This window comes from Euprymna scolopes, chromosome 24 (assembly GCF_053919585.1).
Source record: "Euprymna scolopes isolate OS-2025 chromosome 24, ASM5391958v1, whole genome shotgun sequence".
Lineage (NCBI taxonomy): Eukaryota > Metazoa > Mollusca > Cephalopoda > Sepiida > Sepiolidae > Euprymna > Euprymna scolopes.
This window is the reverse complement of record NC_136505.1, coordinates 1,993,775-2,006,734: the sequence shown is the minus strand read 5'-3', so window position 1 is coordinate 2,006,734 and position 12,960 is coordinate 1,993,775. Positions and strand designations below refer to the sequence as shown.

General features: G+C 34.3%; 1 protein-coding gene across 3 annotated transcripts in view; it reads right to left on the bottom strand.

Annotated features, from left to right (window-relative positions):
• LOC145246568 (uncharacterized) overlaps positions 1–12,960 on the bottom strand; it is an 896,698-nt gene that overhangs the window by 382,030 nt on the left and 501,708 nt on the right. The window contains exon 1 of one of the 3 annotated variants that reach the window (XM_080108173.1): positions 1,531–2,189. The exons of the other annotated variants lie outside the window; for them this stretch is intronic. Coding sequence (XP_079964299.1) covers positions 1,531–1,711 — 181 coding nt within the window. The 5' untranslated portion in view covers positions 1,712–2,189. Of the gene's footprint in view, positions 1–1,530; positions 2,190–12,960 lie in introns of those variants that run through there. 3 annotated transcript variants of the gene reach the window in all.

Genomic DNA, 12,960 nt, shown 5'->3' with positions numbered 1-12,960 from the left:
ATATTTTCCGCAACCTTTCGATCGATGTAACCTTCGACTTTCTTCACGTGTATCTTCTTGAAGTCGAGAATCTTTCTGTCGAACTTGGGAATCTGCAGAGGAATTTCGAAATTCAACATTCAGGAGAGTGTAACTTTACATTAACTCATTTTTACCAAGTAGTATATCCACTATGCGCGTAATGAAGGTTCAATCCCAAGTACGGCGCACTCAAAATATAATTGCGAATTATTTGGAACTTCTACCCAGTTGTGGCTGATGGAACGAGAACATGCTGCCTTTATGAATTGAATTAGCGTGTCCATTCGAAATTCCGTGCAAATTCCCGAAATCGACAGAAAGATTCCCAAGTTCAATAAGTTATACTTGGAGAAGGTCTGAGGTTACATCGACCGAAACGTTGTGAAAATCATACTCAAGATAAGAACAATAATCGTAAGAATCGAAAACAGAAATAATTAATCGTCATTCAGAAAAAATTTTGTTGGCAAAAACTGATTTTTTTTTTTTTTTTTTTCTATTGTATTTATTGACTTATTCGTGAAAAATGTAAATATTTACGTGCAAGAAAGTAATTAAATGAAGTAGCCACATGGTGAGGGGTACATGAGCGAAAACAAAATGAAAGTAAAAAGTCGACCGAGCTACATCGGCTGAGTACAGATAGTTATGAATAAAGCTTAGCGCGAAAGAAGGAAGAGAGGAAATATATTAATCTAATATATAAAAAAGAAAGAAAGCTTGGAAATAAAAAAGGAAAAAGAAATGTCTACTGAAAGGAAGGAAAAAGGACAGAAGAAAGTGATAAAGAAAGGAACGAAATAAAATGGAGAAAAATTAGGCAAAGAAAGTGATAAATGAATATATAAAAATTAGAAATAAAGGCAAAAGAAAAAAAGCAGTGATAATAAAAAGGAAAAGAAATAAAACGATAAATAAAGAATAAAGAAGGAAAGAAATACAAAGGGAAGATAAAAAAGTGATAAAAAGAAAACAAACAAAAAAAACGTAAAAAAAAATGAACCAAAAAAGGAATAGACTTAAATAACTAAAAAAAAAATGTAAGATATAGAAAGAAATTTTTAAAAAATAATGAAAAAGGTAAAATAAGGAAGGACAAAACTAAACGTTTAAAAACGGAAACAAAAAAGAGAAAGAAAAAGAAAAAAGAAGAAATCGAAAAAAGAAACAAAAAATAAAATGACGAAAAAGAAAAGAAACAAATAAATTAATCTTTAAAAATAAACAAAACAAAAGAGAAATAAATCTTTTAAAAAAAATCAAAAAAGAAAGAAACAAAAATTAAATTGGAACAGAAACAAAAAAGAAAGAAAAAAAGAAAGAAATCCAAAAAGAAAAGAAAAGAAAGAAAAAGAAAGAAAACACTAAAAAAATAAAACGGAAAAGAAAGAAGGCAATATAGGATTACAACAAAACACTTGTTTTCCTAAGTAAAACTTTGTTTAAATTTTGAACATTTTTACAAAATACAAAAATCGCAAAGTAAACAAATAAACAGAAAATAGGTACCCTTCTTTGCCGAGACTATCCCGACGAAAATCGGCGATAGTAGATTGGTCGTAAAGAGCATCGTCACGACCCACATGAGGGATTGGCCGGGTGGGTGTGTCTGGGTTGATGGAAGTGGGAGATTGGAGAGGTGGTGGAGGCTGCTAGGCGACTGGCTCGCTCTGGCGCTGAATAGTCCCATGAAGTTGTCGAACTGACTCGCAGAAACAAAACTGCTTTCTCTCTCTCCCTCTCCCTTTCTCTCTCTTTCTCTCTGTCTCTGTCTCTCTCCCTCTCTCTTTCACGCAACTCCTCCTCACTCACGCACAACCTTCTTCATCTCTGCTCCTCTATTCCTTTTTTTACTAATCCATCTCCCCACGCTTAACTCGTTCAACAAATCTGTTTTTCACTACGAAACTACCGTAAACAACTCCACCAGCAATGCAACTTTGCGTTTTTCATACCAGTGAAGAATACGTCCCCAACAATCAGTCAGACAGAACGAGGGCTATTTTTTAGTTTGTGATCTTGCTTTTATCGGGATGGGATTTGGGGTTGTGTGTAGTTCTAGGAGGTTCACTTTCCCAGGTATTACCGTTTCTGGGTTGTTGAATCTATTGCAGTAGTTCTGCTCAAGCACGATACGGTGTCACATTAGCTGCGATGAAGTTATAGATGCAAAACAGTTTTCATATCTTTATAAAGGAAATTGTTTGTATTAATACTCATTATTTCTTATGTGATAACGATGATTACATATTTTTATAAAAAAGAGAAGAAAAAAAACAAAATATATACTAAATCGTTTGCTTTAAGTGTCAGATATTTTGAATTTTTGATAATAATAAACATTGGTAAACGTTGTTCAATATGCATTTAAATATGTATTTTTTTATTATAAGTGTGTCGAAAAATTTTAAGAACTCAGTAGTGTGCCGCTATTTAAGATAGTTGGGAACCATTGATTATCGCTATAGGATAATGCGAACGGAGCTTGCCAGATATATTTTGTGAACCACTTGTGCACTGGCTTTTCGCCTCTCATCGACTAACATTGTGTCATATCTTCCCGAGGTGGGTGATTGGGTTTGGGTGGGGGGTAATACCAAGTGCGTTAAAAGAAGCAACAAATGTTCTTAGAATGTGTCAATTCAATCTGCGCGCTTAGCTACGAAAATCTAATTCTAAACTTAAGCTTGGCCAACAGTCGGACAGATGGACCGACGGACAGAACATCATTAATTGTCACCTGAAGCGCCTTCATTAGCAAGAGAATGCCGAAATGTTGTTCTAGAACATAGTTTCCCAAAGTGGGCTCCAGTCTCCACGAAGCCCTGGTGCTCCGTGAGTGAGGCTGAGGGGCTTCGCAAGCTCTTTCGTAAAGAATACCAAATGCTTTATATAGAAAAATTAAATGATTGCAGACTACAGGTGTAAAGAGTTACAAGGTGGTTCATGAAAAAATAAAAAAAGTAAATAAATAAATTAACCAAAAATGCAATAATTTCTGATTAATCAAAAACAAAAAAAAATGGTTGTCAACACGAAAATATAGTAAAATCACGAACAGGGAAAACTAATGAACACGTATAAGTTAAAATTTGAAAATAATGTTTTTCATATTTATTTTAGAAAAAATTATTCCCCTGCTCAGGGGCTCTGTGATGTCCTGACGTTTGGGAAACCCGTTTCTAAGGTAAAATTGTCGATGCATACCCTTTCTTACTCCTTCATCCTCCAAAAACTTCGATTCTATTTCTTTACTTTGAAAAACACGGCGGATAGAAAAATGACAACACTTATTTTTACATTTAAATTTTCAGTTATTTATTTCATGTAAAATTATCATCAATTTCCGGATTATTTTAATTTTTCAGATAGTTAAATGTATTATCACTAACACAAAATACACGTGGCAAGATCTTAAACCTAAACGTCATTACTTAAAACGTGGACCTTCTCCCCCCAAAAACGCATATTATTTTAGCTCACATAACAAAAACATGGTTAACTGTCCTACAACGGTAAAAATGCCCAGGAAATCGGGGATTATTTTTCATTAAATTTATATGTGAAACTGATCCCCCATCTAAACTTTAAAATAATTGTTGAATATCAGTTTTGTTTTTATTTCCACTAAGATTTTGAGAGTGTTCACAGGTAACCACATAAAAAAAATGGGATCTTGTTTTCTGTGTTGGGTGGATTTTGTGGGGGTGGATAAGCTAAAAGAATGTCTATCCACGTTTCAAGAGACAGGAGTTTTTGCATCAAAAACCGACCTTTACCCTCCCCAGATGGGGCAATAAAAGATCTACTTATGGGGATACTTATACACACCTAAGAAGTTTCTTTCAAACGAAAAAGTGGCAGAATTGCTACAACGTCAATTTAAAAACCAACAAAAAACATATGAGCAAAAGTAATTAATCTCCTCTTAACCCATAAAAAGCGTTTCTTTCTGTAGAAATGCGTAGATGTTTAGATATTTGTATGTGTAGAATTTACTCGTAAACTAATTCACCGATAATTATGAATTTTGCAACATAGCTGCTAGGTGTGAGGGATCGTAATATGTGCTGTATTTAGTTTAATTTAGTTCCATGCAAATAGAATAATGTTGTTCGTAAAAATTGAAAATACTTCCGATTTTTATGAAATTTTAACAATTGGTATAAAACATTAATCATTAAATATTCGGTGTTTCTTAAGATAAAGTCGACAAATCGATGTTTTAAATATTTTGTTTAAAGACAAAACAATATTACGTACTTGCTTGGCATGTCAAAAAATAGTAATATATCGAAATATTTTGAAAATTCATCGAGTAGAATTTTTTTAAAAAATCAATCACTTTAAGGCTAAACTGTTGGTCGCTATGAACAAGTAATCTTAAATATTCGTTCGAGTTATCTCCCCTGTGTATGAACTTTTCACACTCTACTATATAATTTCTAAGAAAAATACGATTTTACCCAAGTAAAAATTACTCGAAATAACTTGTTACACGATGAATTTTCGTAATTTTTGGATATATTACTATTTTCGACCTCGCAATTAAGTACAAAATATTGTTTTTGCTTAAGACGACATCGATCTGTCGACTTAATCTAAACAAGCAACGAATATTGTCCGAATTTCACTTTCATTTAGGTTTTTACAATCGTCTTTACGAGGAAAATATGGGTATAACTAACCATTATGAAAAATTCAAATATTTCAGATTTGCATTAAATTGAATTCATGCTAATTAAATTAAATTAAACAGGGATTTTCTTTAAAAAAATTTAGAATTAATTAAGTGTTTTGATATTTTTGCATAAAAATTGTAATTTTTATACAAATTGAAATGAGGACTTTACACATAATGTCTTGTAATATTACATCTTGAATTTTATAATTGTAAAATATATTAATTGAGTGTTTTCTATGAGAATAATTTTACTCGTATTTATATTTAGTTTATTTTTCTTGTTTACTAACGTTATATAAGTATATATATTAGACTGGTCCAAAACTAATATCGTTTTTATCAATATGCACGTTAAAAATGACATTATTTTTGCACCAACTTTATATATATATATATAAATATATATATGCATATATATATATGTGTGTGTGTGTGTGTGTGTGTGTGTGTGTGTGTGTGTGTGTGTGTGTGTGTGTGTGTGTGCATTAGTACATACAAATATATATATTACATATATATCTTAGTACATACGCACATATGTGAATGTACACACACATGTATACACGCAAATATAAGTATACGTGTATACATAAACATAAATATACACAGATATATATATGTGTATATGTGTATGCATAAACACATATTTACATACATATAGATATGTGTATACATACATAGATATATTTATGTATCTCTGTATACACATATATACATGTGTACCCACACATATGTACACACATACATGTGCAAACATATGTAAACATATACATATATTACGTGCACATATATATACACACATATATATATGTGTATACACACACATACATATACACATATATATATGTGTATAAACACACATATATATATAAACATATATGTATATACACACAAATATATATACACATATATATGTGTATAAATACACATACAAGAAAGTATAAACATATATTTGTATACATACACCCACTAATATGTATACACACATAAATGTATATAGATACACCACGGATATATACCCGCACGCACATATGCATGTTTATGCACATACCTCTCTACACACACATACACATAAACGTTCATAAATAAACAGACACATATATATATGCACATATGTATATATATATATATGTGTGTGTGTGTGTGTGTGTGTGTGTGTGTGTGTGTGTGTGTGTGTGCGCACACACACACCTATGTATACACTCACGTGCACATATATATGAGTATACAGATACACATATATGTGCACACATATTTAAGGTGTCTTCGGTAAGTCTCCCGACTTTTTTTATATAGGCACATTTTTTTTAATAGTACACACATCAAACTCTAGCCCATTTCGAAGTAACCTCCCTTGGTTGCAATGCACTTGTTATACCGCTCCAACAACTTTTGTCAACTAATCTGATCACCCTTGATCACGCTTGGAACAAACTTAGCGCAAATTTTTCGCATCTTCAGTTCCTCACGATTAATTTTGTGTACAATCACGAGGTTGGTTGCTCAGCAACCGACAAGGCTAATATGTTTGCCAGCCGGTCTGCCTCAAACTCCACACTGGACCCTTCCAACCACCCCCTGCCTGACTTTCCTTTGCGGACAGACGCCATGCTAGACGATCTAAAAATCACCCCTGCTCAGGTGCATGCTATCATAAAAAACCTTGACACTTCAAAAGCATGTGGACCTGATCTCATCCCAGCTGTGCTATTAAAAAAGTGCTCAGCCGAAGTAGCTCCAGTTCTCTCCAAACTCTACAATAAATGCCTTAATGAATCATGCTTTCTGGGCTGTTGGAAAACTGCTTCTGTGGTACCAGTATTCAAGAATTCTGGCGAAAGAACTGACCCATCAAATTATCGCCCCATTAGCCTCCCCCACTTTTCGACAAAATATTTGAGACTATCATTAACCATGCTCTAGTCTGTCACCTTACAGATGCTAAGCTTCTGACTGACAAACAATATCGATTTAGACAAGCCCGTTCCACAGCAGACATCCTAACTGTGATCTCTGAACGTATATACCATTCACTGGACAAAGCGGGGGAGGGCAGAGCGGTAGCTCTTGATATATCTAAGGCTTTTGGCAGGGTATAGCATGAGGGTCTCCTCAGCAAAATTAAATCATACGGTATCACTGGTAGAATACTTAACATAATTAAATCCTTCTTAGATAAGAGAAAAATCTAGGTTGTCCTCGACGGTCGTACATCTAAACAATATGATATAAATGCGGGAGTGCCTAAGGGTCTATCCTTGGACCTCTATTGTTCCTAATATTTATTAATGACCTCCCCGACAAAACTGCCTCTGAGATGGGTATATATGCTGATGACACCACACTCTATAACAGGCATGACAGGAAAACAAATGAACACATAACTAAAGAAATGGCAAAAACAGTAGAGGATGACCTCCAATCTGTAGTGGAATGGGGACAAAAATGGATGGTCACATTCAATGCTGCCAAGACTAAACTGGTTTCCTTCAATAATTACAAGAAACCTTCTCTGCCACCAATAGCAATGGCCAGTGTCTCCCTATCTGAGAGTACATCTTTCAAACTGCTTGGCCTAACATTCCCAGGAAACATGAGTTGGAACAATTACATTGAAAACATTGTCAGGGCCGCTGCGAAGAAGGTAGGCTCTCTCTACCGTGCTAGAAAACTACTGACACCTGAAAGTATCCTGTACCTCTATAAAGCCACCATTGGCCCATGTATGGAGTATTGCTGTCACATTTGGGCTGGTGCATCTGCTGCTAGTCTCTTGCTCCTTGACAAGGTTCAAAAGAGAGTCGCCAATCTGATAGGCCCTGAACTGGCATCTAAGCTTCAGCCTCTGTCCCATCGATGAAACATTGCGTTCCTCTGCCTGTTCTACGAGTATTTTAATGGTGAATGCTCTGACGAACTGCAGAAACTTGTGCCCCCACGACGTAGATACCCTCGACAAACCCGACAGGCAGCTAAATCTCACCCCCATGCAATAGAGATCCCTAGATGTAAAAGATCTTTCTACTGCAGTAGTTCCTTCCCCAGAACCGCTAGACTCTGGAATTCCATTCCAGGTCCCTGCTTCCCCAACTGTACTGACATGCAGAAGTTCAAGTGTAACGTGAAACAACATCTTGCTGCCCAAATCCCAACATAGTGCCCCAGTAGTTGCTGCCCCTGATAGTAGCTCCCTACACCAAAGTGGCAATGTGACGTGTTTGGGGTGAAAATGTAATAAAAATTTTTTTTTAAAAAAACAATTCCCACACTAACATCAGACTGCGCACTTATTAGTTCTATGGACACACGACGTTCGTTATCCATTAAATTCTTTATTTGGCCAATTTACTTAGGCTGTCTGATATCCTTACCCTTGCCACACCTCTCATCATCCCGCAAAGACTCCCTACCTTCTTTGAATCTATTATTTCAGTCAAAAACTGATGCTCGCTTCATGCAAAGTGGTCCAAATGCAGTCTGAAGCATTCCATACGTTTCTGTGGCATTTTTTTCAAGTTTAAAACAGAATTTTTGCAGATCTTTCTTTCTAATGTGTCCTCACACACGGGTTGTATTTTTTACATTCACCAGTTGTGACATTCACGCTTTAGTAGAGTGTATTCTAATTCCTGCTGTAGCTGTTCATTTTAACGTGAAATCATAAAAATTGGTCAGTCACCTCATAAGATGTATAACAATGACATACTTAATTTTCAAGTGTCTACAACAATTCTAAATGCCTGTACCAAAAATCTAGAAACGTATATGCAATTTGTGTCTGATTTGAAAAATTTGGCAAAAGTATTTTATACTATATATATATATATATATATATATATATATATATATATATATATATATATATATATATATATATATATATATGATGAGAATAATGGAAATAGTATTCCGACGAAATACAGAAATAAAAAAGGAACGAACTAAATGATGTGTTCATCAACGTTTTCTCTTTATTTCGAGAACAAAACAAAAATATATATATATTTTAATGTAATGAAATGTATGACACTGTTCCATTTCAGAAACGGAAAAAGTCGTTGCAAATTCAAAAAAGGATCTTCTTATATCTATACAAGAAAAATCATACCTAAAAGTACATTTAAATTTTTTTAAATATTCACACCATATTTTCCGGATTATATTAAAAAAGTATTTATCTTATTCAGCGGTTTTTTAAAACATCAACGTTTCTATTTATTCCATGAAGTTCGAACATTAGCTATTGACCTATAACAGTATCACACAACGATACACAAATCTTTCACAATATATAAACAAATCAGTTCAAAGATTCAACACCCGCCATGTTTTCAAATTGGAAAGTAAACTTACAAAATTAATCTCAAACAGCAAACGGAAAATCATAATACGCATGGATCCACTACAAACTTTTAAATATCGAAATTGAAGTCCTCAGTTTTGGACAAAAATTCACAACTGGCATACAATTATGACCACAACACAATTTTGAATAATTCCAAGCATGAAGACACAGATTAAAAAAAAAGCTTTCATACAGGGTATTATTTCAGTCGCAGCTACTCATCCCTATGAAACTGTACTACTAAAGCGATGCCTTGAAACACATAGCGAATAACAAGAACATAATTATATAACCAGCTGATTAATGGAGAATAGTATAATAATGGAAAAAACACATACATGAAAAAAATTTCAACACTGTTTGCAGACAAAGACATATATGCAAACACTGATTTCAATACAGTAATTAGAAGTATTGAGACTTTCAACAAATCTTTAAAAAAACAACATACAAAACAACAACACTTGGACATCATTTCATTGAATATCACCCCAATATCCCGTCTTTATATGGCATCCCCCAAACTCAAAAACCGGATATTCCTATACGTCCCATAATATCTGACATCATTAGTGCAACACACAAAATTACATGGGCCATATCCAACGTCCTAATCCCATTAATGAGCATCATATCAGTACTTCCCACATAAAGAATTCCGAAGATTTACACAAAAAGCAAAAAAAAAAACATTAATATACATAACAAAACTATACACAGCTTAGATATAACATTATTATACACTAAAGTACCCATTAAAAATGTTTAAATTTACTCCATAAACACCTAAAAAATCAAACATTAACTTACCGTTTCCTCCTGGCATTTTTATAAAAATCATTAGACTTATAACTAACATGACTTATTTTCAATCCAATAACAATTTCTACAAGCAACATTTTGGTCTTCCTATGAGTAACCCTCTTGGTGGAGTATTAGTCTGCTTTTTCTTAGAGTTCCTAGAATCTGATTCTTTAAAATTTAGATTACCTTCAAACAGAGAATATTTTAGATATATTGACATTTTATTTTTTCAAGCACATAGATAATATTAAAGACAAATTAAAATCAGTCGAACCTTCCACAAAGTTCACCTATGAAACGGAAAACAATCACGCATTACCTTATCTAGACAACTTATTTATAAAATCCAATAATAAACTATCCTTCTAAGTTCAGCGCAAAACTGCACACAAAAAGTAGTCGTGTAAGAACCCAGATGAAAGACACAACTTAGTCATTAGTGGAAACAAAATACAACGAATAAAGAGTATGGGTATACGTCAGTCCGACTCTCAAGTGAGCATTTGTGATACCTTGCGTGCTAACGTCGAGAAACATATCCCCCCAGACATTATAATAAGCGAATGAGTTCATTATTATTCGTATGGTGGACACACCACAACCGATTCCGTTGGGGAACTGCTGGATGATCAGATAAGATCTACTCTCAATGAAGTTGAGAGCCAGACCAGATTCATATTTAAAATCTCTGAGTTTTATTTGGAATAGCGATTGAGAATCGTTTTAAGTGCGTTTTACCCATACGATGAATATGTCATTTTAGTGACCGGAACTAGTTTAGAGATTTCATGTATAAAATATATAAAATAGTTATCCACGGACACGTGTTCAGCCGTCACTAAATTTCATTAAAGTCACTGCCTAAAACAGAATTCCAAACCACGACCACTATTCCTGCAATCAGTGTGTTAACTGCAAATGAATTATACGCTAAGTTATCGTTTTTAATTTATGTCGTAATATTTTTGTTATTAGTTATCGATAACTACTCAAAACCTTCCATAGTCAGCCGCACTGATAAACCATATTACGCTCAAAAACGTGCTCTCTCTCTCTCTTTATATATATATATATATATATATATATATATATATATATATATATATATATATATATATATATATATATATATATAAAATATTATAAAATGCAAATTCTCTTTCATACACCGAGGGATTAGCAGTGATAATCTAAAATAACAAATGACGCAAGACACATATGGAAGACTAGGGTTTTAACTGTTATAGAGCTTAGGGGGATTGCTGTATAGGGGGGGGGGTTATCGAACATACCTTGGAAGCATAAACCAGTAAAGAGCTTCGTTATTTTTCGAGGTTTTTTTTACCTCTTTTGTTATTTATTATTGTAGTAACTAGGCGAGAGAGGAAAACAGAAACTCCGGTTGACACGTTACCACTGCGGCTACAAAGAGCCGAACATCTGATTCAGCCGAAAGAATAGAGGATAAACCGTATAGATGTTCCGGATTAGAAAAATTGATTGTTATATTTGTAAACAGTAATTCTGAAATATTTTTGTCCGGAAGAGGGTTGCTAGTGTTGTTATCGCCAAAAACATCTTCGGCAGCATCAGCATTGATGAGAAAACGAACAGTAGAAATACGTTGAATTCGTCCGAAAACGTTGTGTCTTCGTTTATAGTCTACAAGGAACGGATTGTGGTGTCGTCCATCCTAAAATCTGTCGTTTATTCTTCGTCTGATAATAGCCTTTAGAACGCGTTCCGCGAAAGAAACGAAGCACTTAAATATATAAACACCTGTTGAACGTCCGGTTAGCACAGACAATTACCGGTAAAAGAAAACCAGATTGTTAATGTAAGAAAATGTTTACTTGATATGCTGATTATAAACAAGGCAATGAAGAAGCACCATAAGTATATATATGTGTGTGTGTGTGTGTGTGTGTGTGTGTGTGTGTGTGTGTGTGTGTGTGTGTGTGTGTGCTATGTTTATGTATGTACATGGTTGTGTTTATGATTACGCCATAAAGAAAGCTTTCACCACTATAAACAATTCATCTGTGTGAATTTCGGGAAACGTATTTGCCCGAACCTCATAAGTTTGGATGTAACGGGAGAGTTCATTATACATATAAATGCATAGACATACACACACACACACACACACACACACACACACACACACACACATATATATATATATATATATATATATATATATAGATAGATAGATAGATAGATGGATGGATAGATAGATAGATAGATAGATAGATAGATAGATAGATGATAGCAGCAAATTCGTTTTCGAATATTTCCATAATGCCTACTAGACACTGGTTTCTCTGTACAGGGGTTTGTCAGAACAACCTGGCATGAGGATACTTTTTCCACAGAAGTAAACCCTTACCAAATATTAAAAATAACATTTTGTATTCGCTGTCCAAATAAAATCTCCTCACTATGGCTGACACACATTAGCTTTTAGGAGGAATGGTGCACCTTCTCCAAGTGATATTACCTCAAGTAATAGCACGAAGATGGATACTCCACCAGACTAGATAAATTCTTGTCCTGGAATCCAGTAAGACCAGAGACCAAAATAAAAGATATACTACAAATTATGAGAGGGGTTAATTGGGGAGAGGAAAATTATGTTCTGAACTTCTTTACTTACTCAGTGTTTGAGAGATTAAGAACTTTAATGGAAGATTCGAATATCTATGTATCTCATATAGAGTTCAAGTGTTAGCCCCAGGTTGTGGGCCCCTTGATTTCTGAGAACTTCGACTGAAGTAAAATAAAACAAAAAACAGAAACATGAAAACAAGTCAGTGATTGACCACACGAAGGTAGCTTTTAAGCCCTGCCAAACACTGACATTCTTTGGCACATATTGTGCAGACATGTGCACCACTAGCAGCACGTCCTTGATGGTCACTTCTATGTATAATCAAATGCCACTTCAAACCGCCTGCTGTTTTGCACATCTGCCCGTAGTTGACACAGGTTACATCTGGCATCACAAGCTTTGCGGTCCACTGTTCAGATGAGTAGTCTGGTTGCTTATCAGCTCAGCTCTGCTAAGACATAATCTCCCGCGCACCTCACACTCCAGACCAATTTG